This window comes from Eleginops maclovinus, chromosome 17, assembly GCF_036324505.1.
Source record: "Eleginops maclovinus isolate JMC-PN-2008 ecotype Puerto Natales chromosome 17, JC_Emac_rtc_rv5, whole genome shotgun sequence".
Lineage (NCBI taxonomy): Eukaryota > Metazoa > Chordata > Actinopteri > Perciformes > Eleginopidae > Eleginops > Eleginops maclovinus.
In genome coordinates this window covers 3,908,657-3,924,347 of record NC_086365.1, presented here as the reverse complement: position 1 = coordinate 3,924,347, position 15,691 = coordinate 3,908,657, and the positions used below count along the sequence as shown (strand labels likewise).

The 15,691-nt window shown below is 38.2% G+C and overlaps 1 protein-coding gene across 1 annotated transcript in view; it reads right to left on the bottom strand.

Moving 5' to 3' along the window:
* The window catches only part of iqsec3a (IQ motif and Sec7 domain ArfGEF 3a), a 93,351-nt gene that overhangs the window by 8,151 nt on the left and 69,509 nt on the right, over nt 1-15,691 (bottom strand). The window contains exons 7-11 of the mRNA XM_063905439.1: nt 11,929-12,095; nt 8,239-8,378; nt 3,110-3,235; nt 879-978; nt 313-471 (exon numbers count right to left, since the gene is read on the bottom strand). Of these exons, the coding sequence (XP_063761509.1) occupies nt 313-471; nt 879-978; nt 3,110-3,235; nt 8,239-8,378; nt 11,929-12,095 (692 nt within the window). The remainder of the gene's footprint in view (nt 1-312; nt 472-878; nt 979-3,109; nt 3,236-8,238; nt 8,379-11,928; nt 12,096-15,691) is intronic.

Sequence of the window (15,691 nt, the reverse complement as noted above, 5' to 3'; positions counted from 1 at the left end):
CAGACAAAATGTAATATTTCCCACACAGAGTGTAATAATACACTGTAGTTTCCCATTTTCCAAGATGTGAGATTATGATTTAGGCAAAATAGGATGCTGGGTGCATTGCCAAAGAGGAACCAGCTACTTGGTAGACACAAGCTTGCACAAATATAATGAACATGCTTGCAGCAACAAGACTCATGTCGAGGATTACTGATTTAATTTATCCAACATTATATGAACCTTCTTTTTGTCACATATACCGTCTCTCTGTGGCAGCGTCCAGTCTTAGTGGTATTATGAAAGGGAAAAACATTTAAAGGCACTTACACTCGATGCGTATCTGCTCCATCTCCGACACCTCCGCGATTGATTCCTTCAGATCTTCTACGAACTTGAGCAGCTCCTCTGCACTTTGGGCACAGAAGTTAAGTACCTGCTTCTTGTCCGAGCCGAAAGGTGAGAGGATGGTGATGCCATGAGGGTAGTCTGGGCAGCACCGAGGATATTGGATTGTTGAGAAAAGAATAAGAAGAGAAATTTCAAGAATTGTCTGCTAAGATATTAGCCAGTGTAACACAGCTAGGGAAATGTTCTAAAAAGTAATTGTATTCTTCTTATAGAGATAGTGTAAAGGCAATATTAATGGGAAAGATGTCTATAGGACCAACCAATTCTAGGATAATGAATGTCTGCCGTCATGAATATAAAATAAAGGGATAATATCAAGAGAAAGTCTAATAAAACTATTTAAAACCTGGCAATAACTCTACTATCCCTTGCTCACTTGAACTTGAGGATACTTTTCCCTGTTTTGTAACGCTCCAAATCATTGGGTGTTACAGGTGTTGTGTTTTTCATGGGCAGCTGTCTGCAGTGAAGACATTGTGACTTACATTCATTCTCAAACAGATGAAACTGCATGCCAAGTAGGCCCATTGCTTTGCAGAAGGTGTAGGCTGCAGAACTCTTCTTCTTTGGACAAAGCTTCAAGATCTGCACACAATGACAAACCATGACTTTGAGAGACAGGAGAGCACGTCAAACAACAATGTTCTTTTTGTTTGTCAATTACATTCTCTATCAGCAAAAGAGCTCTGATAGAAACACTCTACTTGATCATTAAAAGACTATTCAAAAAACAAAAAGTCAATGTTAATGTTCACCAGATTCAAAGAGTTCCAGATTGTGCTCTCTGAAAAACAACGCCTTGTCAACCTTATTTCAGGATGTATTAGAGGTATGATTGTGCTTTCTCATTGAATGACCTTCCGGATAGAGAAAGATGAGGGGAATCTGTTCTAAAGCGCAATTGTGGGGGCCATTATCTGCCAAGCGATCTGTTTTCTAATAAAACATCACATCGGCACTTTAAACACCTCTTGACATGTTTAAGCTGCCAGAACAGGGGCCAGATTCAAAGAAAAAACTCCCCATCACTTTAATTTACCAGTAAAAGCTTTCAAAGACCACTTCTGCCCTGCTTTCAAAGCTGTCAGGAGAAAAAACCTGAAAGTATCGCACCGCTAACTTTTAGTGCTAAATGAACAGAATTCCCCTGTGGAGACTCTTCTGCTTTTTCACCTATACTTCAAAATCGGCCTTCTCACCTCCTTCTCCTGCGGCTACCAATTACTTTGATGCTTCAGCAGGACAGAGAAAAGTAGACTAGCCCTGTTTTTTTTACTCAGGCTGTATTTTTTGGAGTGAGATCAACATTTGACATAATGATGAGAGTAGTTAAAGGCTTTGGATGGATAATTCCTAAGTGGCCCTTTATGAGTATGTTAATTATGCCCATCGTTAAACCTTTGATCATTTTCCAATCTACATGACCAAGTGAACAACTTATCTATACTGTGAGGCATAACTTTATAACTGGCCCTTAAAGCTGCTCTGTTGGGGACAGATCTTCCTTTATGAAGGCACTGCAAAACTGTATGGGCTACCAAGTACTATTAAAAAGGAAGGGCTGGAACCACAAAGGCTGATTTTAGGGCTAGGGTTAACTAGGAAAGGCCAAGATGTATATTCTCAGAGTTCTGATATTAATACCCCCTAAAATGATTACGATAAACTGGCTTAAAACCCTCACACCTACCTTGGACCAAAGTCCCAAAAGACTCAAGACTGTAAACAGTAGAGAAGGTATAACAGCAAAACTACTAGGGCTACCAAAAAAGTCTTGTAGACTAATTCTTCATTAGTCCATTAGCTGAAAGAATCAAAAATCTGAGGAAAAGAGCAGCAGTGAGTCAGGCAGTATCCTAGCCTAAACTACTGTATACAGACCGTTGATATATAATAATTCTGACCCCAGAAATAAAATAATTCAAGCTTACATTCCATTATGAGGACGTAATGCGCATATTTCTCAGTGTTTCCACTTGCTGTGTTGCATTAATGGGTTTGCTAAATTCATTAACATTTTAAATATAAACTGTAATGATTATTTTCGCTTTAGTTCTTTTTAACTTATCATTTTGTCTTCTAATTGTTGGTTTTAAAACTTGGTTACACATTACTTTGCTCATTCCGACACACATTAAGAATCCTAAACTGGCGTTTCTGCTGTTTATACTGACTATTGATAACCATAATTCATCATAAAAGTGCAACGCTTAGCGACTTATCGCCTGAATTGACACATATTAGTCGACTAGAACAATCTTGAGTCGAGGGCAGCCCTAGAAACTACAACTCAAGATAGAAAAGTATTTATAGAAGTGGTCAGCTTTTATAAAGAATATAGTGAAGTAAACATATGTTAAACATTTAATTGGACTCACTGTATATCTTATACTTTTGTTTTGATAATTATTATTTTATTGTGTACTTTTATATATTCTTTAATAACAGAACTTTGTATCTGTACCCTGATGTGTGAGACTTACTGTAATGGAATTTGTTTTAATAAATACAATAAGGAAGGTCCAGAGAGACCTGATGAAAATAAAGGAATAGAGGCAGCTCACATTGCAAGGAGGTGATGGCGCATTGCACCTGTCACAACAAAATAAGCAGCTTTAAGATCCACTGAATGCAGCAGAAACAAGCACTTTAGAGGCGGCTAAAGAAAACTGTAAGCAACATAAACAGTATGAAAAATGAATCTATTTTAACTTACCACAATGAGATCATTGAAGAGGAAGACTTCTCTCTGGTGCGCTGCCTGTTTTTGGGCCTTGTTGACATCAGTCACCTCAAACAGCCGGCTGCAGCACACCAGTCTTCTGTGAGGGACAGACAGAACCTGCAGAGAGAGAGACAGGTTTAAAGGAGAGCTTCAATCACTCAGATGAGGTGTCACTCAGAGAGGCTTTAAAGTCATTTTAGAAAATATGAAGACATAGACTCTGAGAGAGACACATTCCCCTCAGAGGAACTGGGTAAAGAGTACTGAAGTGAAACAGGGAGACTTTAAATACAAACGACTTTTGGCCGAAGTACTTCAAATTATTCACTGAGGTTAAAAGCTGGTACTGAAGTGTCAGATAAAAAGTCATTAAGCACACTTTGCTGAGAAATATTAATGGCATTGTAAACTGAACTCGGAGTCTTAAAAAACATTAATGCAGCAACAGATACAGTAAGTGCTGTTTCAAGGTTATGCAAGTTGGTGAAGAACATGGGATTATATGACTGATCCTTTTCTGCTTTTTTGCATCACATCTCTTTTAAATTAACTACCTAAGATGTGAGCAATCTAATCTAATTTTAGTACATGACATTTAAGAATACAGGCTTGGTGATGCTTGCTCTAGCTTCTTCCAGTAAGTCCTCTAAAGCAAGGTCAAGATAAATTTTTTAGTTTGTGTTGAAAATGTGTTGGCAATAAAGGTGTCTTTGTCTTTGTGTTCCGTTATTGGCTCTAGTTTAGGCTGAATCAGATTATAAAAGGTGGAGGTCCATTGAAACAAAATGCTGCAGTTGTGTCGCTAAAGGCCTGACCTCTGCTTTTGGACTTAAGTGCTTTTCCCAGTTTAAGCAGATTACACTACAAAAATGGCGGGCAGCGATCTAATCATGTCCTCGCCTCTTACACGCCCCGTCTCCGTGCTTGTCTCGGTGTTGGATCACTGCAGGAATCCAAACAGCGGCAGCGTGACAGTCAGTCGATGTGGAGTACATCCCCTCTTCATGATAAAAAAGAACTATCCTCAGCCTCTGTTTAGTTCTCTCTCTGCGCATTTTAAATCTTTATTCTCTCTGATCCCTGTGGACTGTTTACAATGCAGCGAGTACACACACAGCCTCTCTTCTCTCATCACTGCAGGGTCTACAGACTCACAGCCAGCCTGCTTTCTCATTACCCTAATGTCAGAAACATGTAGAGACATCATTAGCTGCAAATGCTTCTTGCATGTAGAGTGGTCTTTTTTAAATGGGATTATTTAGAAACGGTGGGACAGGACAGAGTTTACTCATACGATTAACAATTTATGAATGAATAAATAAAAATTGGTTCTACAATTGTTAATCGTGGGTGGGAAATGATTTGCAAAGCTACTTTATCACATTTAAGAAGTGTATTTACACCAAGCAAAAAACAAAAACATCCTCATACAGCTGATGTGATATATATTATTATAGTATAGTAACAATCACAAAGCAGTAAAACTTGAGATGCCTCGTAAGGATCTCACCGAGTTTGAGAATGAATTAATAACAGTCAGCTGGGATGAGGTGCTACAACATGGCCAAGTAAATGAATGCTGCAATGAATTGATGTCCATTATCAGTCGCATTGTTGACAAGTTCATTAAACAACGTAAAAAGCCACAGAGAAAAATACAGCTCCGTGGCTAAGTGACACTGTTCGTCAGTTACTGAAGCGAAGACATTATGCACTTTAGACCTTCCTCAAAACTCAAAAAGACACTGACTTAAAATTATTGAAAGCGCTGAGAGATCAGGTTATTAAGGAACTGCGTATTTCAAAGGCAAAATATTACATTAAGGTTCTATCAGAGGCTAAAGGGAATGGTAATATAATCTGGAACCAACTAAATACTCTAATAAAACCAAAGGTCAGTGTCTCCAACAAACATGAACTCAGAGCTGGGGAAGACATCATGTCAGATCCTGTACAAGTTGCTAACAAATTTAATGATGTCTTCATTCAATTTCTTAAAGATCTTGCCATGAACTTCCCTCCTACTAATGCTAATAGGAATGTTGAAGCTTCTGATGAAGATGTCAACTCATTTGCTATCAGGGCAGTTAACCAATCAGTGGTCCTGAAAGCTATTAACGACTTAAACACCACTTTCTCTAAGGACATATATAACCTAGAAAATGTATTCCTAAAAAAATACAGTAACATTGTGGTTCCGCCCCTTACACATCTTATTAATGTTTCCATCAAGACTGGTCAATTCCCAGATGGATGGAAAAATGCCTTGGTAATGCCTATTTTAAAATCTGGGGATGCTGAAGAGATTAACAACTACAGACCAATGAGTCTTCTTCCAGTCCTGTCTAAAGTGTTGGAGAAGGTTGTCTCAGAACAACTGCTACATTACTTGGAGACAAACCATTATTTGCACCCTCTACAGTTCGGTTTCAGACACAACCATTCCACAGAGTCAGCGACTTCTCTACTATTAGAAAACATTAAACAGTCACTTGATAAAGGAAATGTAGTGGGTGCAGTGTTCCTGGATTTACGAAAGACACCGTAAATCAAAACATCTTAATTTCAAAACTGTCAATGTACAATTTCTCTAAACTCTCACTGGCATGGTTTGATATTTATTTAAAGGGTCGTGAACAGTGTGTTGTGATCAACAACATCAAGTCGGTTTTTAACAAAATTGTAACTGGAATCCCCCAAGGAACTATCGTGGGTCCTATCCTTTTCAGCTTGTATATTAACGACCTTCCAGTAGTATGCCCTGGTATAGGTCTTCAGATGGATGCTGACGACACAGTCGTCCATGTATCTGGCATAACCTGTGATGCTGTTGCAGATAAGCTAATCAAAAACTTAGAAAGGGTTTCAGCTTGGCTTGATGCCTCCTGCTTAACACTAAACACAAAGAAAACAAAGTCCATCTGTTTTTCCATCAAAAAGCTACCTGCAACAGAATCCCTGAACGTCAGAATAAAAGGTGAGTCCATTGAACAAGTATCAGATATGAAGTACTTAGGGATCATTTTAGATTCTCAGTGCGAAAAAGATTTGCAAAATGATTAAGGCTAACCTTAGCTGTTTTAAGATAATAAGACATTGCTTGACATCTGACTGTGCCTTTATCTTTTTAATTCAATGATTTTTTTCACATCTGACCTATGGTTTGGCAGCTTGGTCCCAGGCCAACCAGCCTGTAATTAAATCCATAAAGAGTCTTTACAATCGGGCCTTGAAAATCTTGGACAAAAAGCAAATAAGGTATCATCATTGCCGCATTTTAAGGAAATACAAGATTTTAAGTTTTGCTCATTTTACTGACTTTCATTATGTAAAGCTTTTGTTTAAATGTGTAAATGGACTTGCTCCTCAGTCTCTGTGCAAATACATCCAGAGATTACAGAGCTGCGGCAGATCCACCAGAGCAGCTTCTAGTGGCAACTGTAAGGTCCCGTTCTGCAAAACACCTTTTGCTCAGACAGCTTTTTCTGTGAAAGGAACAAAGTCCTGGAACTTGCTACCTGATCACTTGAAATCTGCTGCTAACTTCACCTCTTTTAAGAGAGCTACCAAATCCTGGTTAATCCAACAACAAACATGTACCCATGTCTAGTTTTAACGTTTTTAATGTATGCATTATTGTATCTTGCTGTATTCTGTTTAACTCTGTTTTACCTCACTGTTGTGCTTTTCTAGTTCCAACGAGTGTTGCAAACTAGCACTCGCTATAAAAAATATTATACTTGCACCGGATAGCTGTTTTCAGTCTGTCAATGTATATTGTATCTGTCCCTACCAAATAAACGATAAATAAATGAAAACAATTGTAAGGAAGAAGTCTTTTTATAGCAGACAGCTCTGATGGACAGGAATAGTCTCTACCTGTCACAACAATTCATCAATGTTTGGAAACGCTCCCTCTGTAATCCTATGGCTATTTATCCATCACTGACATCATCTTAAAGGCACATGTTATGAGGGCTATACACTCTGTGGTACCTAAATATCAGAAATGAAGAAAGCGTCCAGACAATGGAATAAACCCAGTGTAGTTCCTTAATTTAAATAGTTTCCCATATTAGCTGTTGAATAGTGACATCGTCGATTCCCAGAGTGCGTGGGAAACAAATCACCAACTTTTATCCAGGATCTATTTCCCATGAATAAATGATAAAAGTGATTTGACAAGATTCAAAAATAATTCCCTGAACTGTTTAATCATTTAAAAAAAGCCTTTCAGTGTTATGAGTTGGCACACAGAGCACATTCCCACATGAATCAGTGCAAGCAGTCAATTATAAAGCTAAACATCTGCCTCAGATTTACTATTGTCAAAACACAATCAACTCTATAAACATATTCACACAATGAGGTCAAACATATGCCATAAGCAGGAGTGGAAGAAGTACAATTTTTCTACGATAAAAGTAGCAATACTACAGTGTAAGACTACTCAGTTAAAATGCATACAAAGTCTAACTTGAGTAGAAGTACAAAAGTATTGACTTATACTCAAAGCTCATTTCATTTCTGTAATGTACTACTACTCATTATATTGATATACTGTATGACTATATATCATAGTTTATGTATCAGTTTTTATTAATATGTTTTATTTGCTAATAATGCTAATCTGTAAAGTAGTAACTAATTTGTCATGGAGAAAATACAATATTGGCTCCCAATATGTAGTGGTGTTAGTACAGTTAGTTCAGTACTTGAGCACATGTGCATTTTCTGTAGTTGACTCATTGTATTGATGAAGCCAAGGGAAATGATCAGTGGACTCTCCTTGACGTAGCGTTTAGCATCTTTCAATATGCACACATATTTTTTTTTAGCAAATCAGCTATTGCAAACGAAATGAACTCCCTCTGCTTAGCACCAGATTGCAGAAAAACAAAGTTAGTGACTAGCTGAGGAACATAGTAGAGCATTGTGAGCTATGGTAATGAATAGTTTCATGATTAGTTGGTTGAGACCAAAATCAGAGGTTAAAGCGATTTCCTATTGGTCTTGCATTCAGGTGGAAACCATCACTACTCTGAATGATCTTGTTGCTTTCTGTCTGCTGGATGATGAATAGTCGACTGTTTGCCGAGATATTGAGAGTGTGTCCTAACCGTTTTCATTCCCACGATGGACTGCTCAACCTTGGAGACGTAGGTGACGTGGTCTTCGTTGGAGCGTAACTCCCTCTGTTGTATTCGTTCATAGATTCCCACCACCATGTCTCTGGGGATGTCGGCTCCATCATCAACACCTATGACGGAAAGAGGCTGGTTACACACAGTTATGCACACATCACAGAGTGGAATATGGAGTGTGGTGTCCGTTTAAATATATACTTCATGTGCAACATACCCTAGTGCCATTTATTTCAAATATTCATTTAAAGTACACTTATTGTCTTTACTCTATCTTCATTATACTTCTGCTGTAGAGAAGCCATATGGTGTTTACTCTTACATACAGTAGGGTTTGTCCCCCTGATACAAGAAAAGACAATATGTTTGTACATGACAGCATTCATATTTTACTGACAGACTTTTCACGCTTGATTTCTTTTGCCTCGGTATTTGACTTGCAGACAGTGGAATAAATTCTTCAGAGCAAGTCAGAGCTCTTTGTTATCTCGCCTGTCCTTCGGCTTTCTGTCTTTCACTGTCTTCATTAAATAATGACAGAAGGCAATGTGAGAGGAGGTTAATTGGCGAGGGAAAGGTTAACACCCATAGAAGTTGTTCTGTCTGGAACACAGTGCAGTTCAAAGCGCTGGCATTTGGACGCAGGTAGAGCTGCATGCCATTAGGCTGAAAGGTTGCCCTCCGGTTGCTCCCCATTATATGGGCACAGCTGTACCGTGCTGCGTGCTACATTGCGTTTTCAATGGGGCACAGTGTTTTTGAGAAAATGAAGGAGCCACAAGTGATGGCGGTGACAGTGAGGCACCGTGGGACACCGCTGAGACATCGTTACACATTATGGAGTCAGGGGGAGTGGATGACATGTCCTGGAGGAAATGTGTGTAAAGTGTCAGATAAATAAGTTACTCTGCTGAGCGTGTCCGCTTTTAAAATGCTCTGCCACATTCCTCACTCTTCTATGACCTCGCTTTTTTTTCAGTCGGTTGGGCATTCATGTTCCCTAGATTATAAACCCTAAAACTAGTGACTTTGATTTAGATTTAGAGCTGTATTGTGATGTAAGTGATGTATGTTCTGGTAAAGTTGGTGATTCCTTAAAGGGACAGTCAACCCCAAAATAAAAAATACATTTGTATCTTTTAATCAACTTTGATTGTTAGTTTGGTGAGTGTTATACAAACCCCAATTCCAATGAAGTTGGGAGGTTATGAAAGTTGTCAATGATAACAGAATACAATGATTTGCAAAACCATTGTCAGTTAACACAGTTTGTTGCTACATATACAAGTGCAGGTTAAAACTCTACCATGCAAAGCGAAAGCCATATATCAGGAACACCCAGAAGCTGAGATGGATTGACGCAAATTGAAAAATTGTGCTGTGGTCTGATGAGTCCACACTTCATATTTTGAGGGAAATCATGGACGTCATGTCCTCCTGGCTAGAGGAAAAGGAACATCCAGATTATTATCAGTGTGAAGTTCCAAAGCAAGCATCTGTGATGTATGGGGGTGTGTTAGTGCCCATGGCATGGGTAACTTGCACATATGTGAAGGCACCATTAATGCTCAAAGGTACATAGAGGTTTTGGAGCAACATACGCTAGCATCCAAGCGACATCCTGCACATGTTACAACAGCGAATGCTTATTGAGTGTTGTTAAAAGGAAAGTGATGTAACACAGTGGTAAACATGCCCCCGTCCCAGACATCACATTCAAAATGAGTGATTATTTGCAAGAAAACATAAAAGCAATCAGTTCAACATTACATATCTTGTCTTGGTAGTGAATTCAATTGAATATAGGTCGAAAAAGGATTTGCAAATCAGTGTTTTCTTTTTTTATTTACGTGTTTTTTATTCAACGTCCCAACATCACTGGAAATGGGGTTCGTATAACTACATGACTTTTGGTGTGTGGTGGTCAAAGCCCCGAAAATACATCAACAGGTCAAACATTGTAATTGTTCATTTATTTAGTTTTTGACAATGAACTGTACTTTGTGTTTGGATCAAATAAACAAAAGATAAAATAAATAGGTTAGAATTGTTCCACAATTAGCATAAGCTAAAATCAGTATCCAGAGCTGCTAGCAGGACAAAAGGCCTGTTTTATTTACCTCTTCTCTTTCCCTGTCTACATGTGTTTTCATCTGAAATCTCTCTATACATCTGAGCCCAACCTCTCAATCCAGTAAATGAGACTTCAGAATTGCCATTGTTCTGTGAGACATAGATGATTTATTTATGGAGGAAGCTGGTTTACATTCTATTTCCCCATTTCGAAACAGCTTTGACGCTGGCCTTCTGTTCTGATTGAGATAATGAATTTTCTGTGATCTTCATCACTATTGGTTTCTAGAGCATAATTGCATTTCACCTCAGTCAATTAGTTGATTGAGTTATTCTGCTGTCAGTGTGTATGAGGGGCGAGAGTGAAAGAGGAGAGAGAAACGGACAGAAAATAAACAAGGAAAGACAGATTATTAAACAGAACAAATGATATTCTGACTGGGAACACAACACGATAAGAGAATGGAGACAGAGACAGAGAAAACATAGCGAGAAGACAAATAGAGAAGCCAGGAGAGAGTGGCATATTTTAATTTGCATAAGATGCCGAAATTGATTTTCCAACTTAATTTAATTGTGGGGAACAGTCTGGATGAATCTATTAAAGTTGTTCTGCATCGACCTCAGTGTTCGCTGATTGATTGTACAGAGGGAGAGCAGAACTACAGCGCTCCCGCCTCGTCCTCCGCGCTCGGCGAATGAGCATCTGTCCGCATGCGGGAGACAAGAATTACAGGTGCCTTCTGTCGGCGTCGCTATGAGTTGTGAGTGCAATAAAATGTAACCAAATTTTTATTACCTTAAGTTATGGCGGGCATTTTGATTGAATAAAGATCCAAACACTGTTTGACACTGATTCAATTGTAATGATTCATATGTCTGTTTGGAGATTGAGTATGTATGATTTCTTACCATGTTGTTCCCGTAACTCTACAGTCATTCAATTCCATTGGCGGGCCCTTTTTGGCATCTTGTGCCAGAGTAAATTGAAATTAAAATCCATATATTATAAATATGGAAAGTTTCTTGGTTTCCACCTTACCGTGGTGACTCATCCCAATTTTGGTGGTATTTTCACATCAACAATCGACCAGCTAGAAAAACTTAAACCCTGTTTGTCCATGATTTATAAACCGCTATTCCTTTGTTTAGTAATTATTAGCACTATCACGCAAAACTAAGCCAAATAACATGGAAATCCTGACTCTTGCTAAAAAAAAACAGGCTGCTAGCGTTGCCATAGTTAGCATCTTAGCATGGCTGTAGTCTCTTCTTTAGGGTTACCGTCGGCCCTTTTACTGATCCTGGTAAATTATACAATGTTTCTTGGCTTCTATAGAGGGGTTTTAATGTCAGGGTTGGCTAAAGAATACCACTATGAGGAGCTGGCAAGTCAGTGAGAAGACGTTTCTCATCCAGCCACAATTTATAAGCCTGATCCTTGCTTAGCTCCAAACCACCCAGCTTATAATTCTCAAATGACACCGAATTACCTAAAAACTAACCTACATCACTCGAGCCGATTATGTAAACTAATTAATGACTCCTAATTCCCTTGAATGTGCCTCTACCCAAAAATGCTGAGTCACTCACCTCGTAGGTTGCGTATGAAGTCCTCCAACATCATCTTGCGGTCGGGCTTGATGTTAGGACTGTACATGTCCGTGTTGAGCAGAATGATGGCGAAGGCCAGAATGAAGATGGTGTCCGGGTTGTGAAACTGCTGCACCACGTCGGGGTTACACATACAGTAGCGCTGACTGTCGGTGGAAAGAAAGAAGAGCATTTAATAAAAGGGGACAAAAACATGGATGAATAACAGAGAGAAAAACAGCAAGATAGGATGTTAAAAATCATCAGTCCAGGCCAGTTAGAGGGGATAGAGAAGATACAGAAGATAAATAGGTTTTAAAAAGACAGGAGACGAGATGGATCATTCAGTATTCTAGACACTAAAGGCATCCTTCAACACTGTGTGTGTAAAGTTACTAAATGCATTTAAGTTCTGTACTTAAGTACAAGTCTGAGGTACTTGTACTTTACTTGAGTATTTCCATGTTAGGTTACTTTATTTTCACTACAATTCAGAGATAAATAGTGTACTTTTACTCAACTACATTTATTTAATACCTTTAATTAAGATTAATGATGTGAAATATAATCAACTCTTAAATAAGACTTTAGTTACACCTTTAAGCTTGATAAAGAAATGAATACATCAATAATTAAAATGACAACAAATAATATATATGTTTCTGAAATTGGCTGATCTGCATAGCGAATATACTTTTATTTTTGAGTGTATTTGGATGCCAATACTTTTGTAATTATATTTGAGTACAATGTTGAATACAGGACTTTTACTTGTAACAGAGTATTCCTAAACTCTGGTACTTCTACTTTCACTAACGTACAAGAACTTCTGCCTTGACACAATCGGAGCGCAGGGAGAAGAAGAGCAAAGAAGAATAAGAGTTATGGTTGTAATTTTGCATTTGGTTCATCTGAAGCGGTTTGCTGCCTCTGAGAGCAGAGAAGCACCGAGAGTTTCATTTTTGCTAACATTGTCACTCTGTATAAACACATTTGTCCCAGTGGAACGGATGCTAACAATCATTGTACACTACCCAAGATAACATCAAACACAAGACATATGCACACTCTTGGTTTTCCACTGAGCCATATTTAAACATTCTCCAACATTTACGGGTCTGCTTGCCAGATTTATGCAGGTTGTAGAGAAGAAAGATGAAGTTTGAAATATGAAATCCCCTTACCTAGGCATTTTCTGCAAAATAATGTGACAGAGGCCAGGCTCAGTTAGATGTAGTTCCCAAAAACACCACTAAATATAAGAGGGTGGAGAATGGAAATGCCTCCGCCTCGTGTGGAAACCATGAATCTAACAGATTTGTAGACACCTACTCTGGGTGTTAGCATATGTGTGTGTGTGTGTGTGTGTGTGTGTGTGTGTGTGTGTGTGTGTGTGTGTGTGTGTGTGTGTGTGTGTGTGTGTGTGTGTGTGTGTGTGTGAAAAAAATAAGTGCCCACAGGAGTGTTTCTCTGTGAAGTGCATGGACACTTTGCTGTTGAGAACATGAATAATACAATAGTACAACACCTACCAGGTGTGAGTGATCAGAGACAGCAATATACAGAGTAGAATGAAAAGTTGTGTGTATGTGTGGGTGTGGGGACCCTGTGGGTATGAGGTGTACTATAATCGTTATCTTAATCAGTCATCATTTCCACATTGGAGCTGTAGCAGCGTTTTGCAGATCCACTGAGCCGCGTGATTGGAATCTAATGTCTTGTGGGGATGAGTAAAGACACACACTTGTATGCATACATTAGGTTTATACCTTGTTGCACACACACACCATTTATAATGCACTTTCCAACACTGCTGAAGCTTGGCAAAGGGATACAAAAACAAAGCTTGCATTTGTGCTCATGTGCCTGTTTTTATATACGTCTCAATAAATGGGGGATTTCCAATTTCTCTCCTCACTTTCTATAGCTCAAGGTTGATTGGACCACTTTACTTTTTACAATGCACTCAAAGAATTTAAGCTTTACAAGCAGTAGAAGAGAATGATTTCATTTTGAGGACTTTTTGTCCCTGGTAAGCCTCTAAGGCAACACTTGTAAGGAAGAACTGCAGACCTGACTCAAGACTGAGGAAAGCCCATCAACTACAGTGCAATTTCAGGTAATTAAAAAGGAGAAAGAAATCTTTTAACTTGTTTTATTTACTGAAAATTCACTTAAACAATAATTCATTATCAAAGTAAGAGATGTCTGTAAAAGAGTGCTCAGTGTAGCATGGACTTTAAAATGATGTTTTGTCATTAAAAGACATAAATACAGGTCTGGTAAATGTGTAGACATTTTATAATAGATTATTTGAGTTTTCTTGAAATATAAAATGTATAAGTGTATTATGATGCCATGTGTGGCTTTTTTATTTATACTGACATTAGTATGGAAAGCTTAAATGAATGCAATCACAACTAAATATACATTATATTTATATGACACATCTTGTGTGTCTACCTTAAGCAGCAGTGATCTCATGTGTGTTTCTGGCATCCCTTTATTTGTTTAGCCTGGTAATGACAGTGCTTCACACAGATGCTAAGTGTCTGAAAACCGTGACTCAACAGTAACCAGCAATTACACCCTTGTCTGTATATCATTATGCTCTGCAGAACCATGCAGGGAAAAACCTTCATTTTGGCCTCTTTCTGTCTAGGTGTGCTCTTAGTCATTTTGCCATATCCTTGTGTGCGGGGTTAAAACAAAAACAAGAGGGTAGAAAGGATCACGATGCTGCTTAGAGAGTGGATTTGGCAACCTTCAAATTCGGTATTTGCTGCCGTCTTCTAAAACAGTTTTTCCTTGTTACAGATCCCTAAAGATGGTGTCATGCAAAAGCCACTATGCACTCAACAAGGACAGATGTATGTGCAAGATTCATACAAATAGCATGATTTTTATCTTTCGAAACCATCAGAGAAACCGCTTTCATATGTGACTGCAGGGCAGAGGTAGGAGCAGTACTGTAGGAATACTCTTGTTAAAGTCCTGCATTCAAAATGTAGAAAAATGTATCTAAATATACTTAAAGTACTGACAGTAAAAGTAGTCATTGTGCAGATTGGACCATTTCAGAATATTATATGATAAGTTTTGATCATAGTTATTGATCATTAAAACGTTATCAAGGCTGGTAAAGGTGCAGCTAGTTTTATTTAAGCATTTTAATTTAATCCAGGTGTAACGAATGTCTTATTTTAGGGTTGATTATATTGTTTATCATTAATCCAGATCCACAAAGTAACTAAAGGTACAAAGAAAAAATTGAACTGTTGAATTCAATTAAATATATTATGTAAACACATTTCACATACAGTGGTATGCAAAAGTTTGGGCACCCCTCTGAGATTTCATGACAATTTGCTTTTCCTTTATAATAGAAGATCACAGCAACAACATTTGTTTTCCTACAAAGATGTAGACGTTTTAGTGTTTTCCAGACCAAAATTCTTAGGGTAGCATTACATAGTTTTATTATAATAAAATAAAATGCAAAAAATGGGATGTGCAAAAGTTTGGGCACCCTTATAAATAGCATTCATTTCAACACCTGTACGGATTTATAGCTGACAGGTTGCTGCACAAAATTGCTTTGATTAGCTCATTAGACCTTCAATTACAAAGACAGGTGGAACCAATCATGAAAAAGGCTATTTAACATAGGTAATAGCTGGCTGTGCCTGGCCTAGGTTCTTTCTTAGGGAGTGGCAAGATGGGGACCTCAAAACAACTCTCCACTGACCTGAAAGCTAAGATA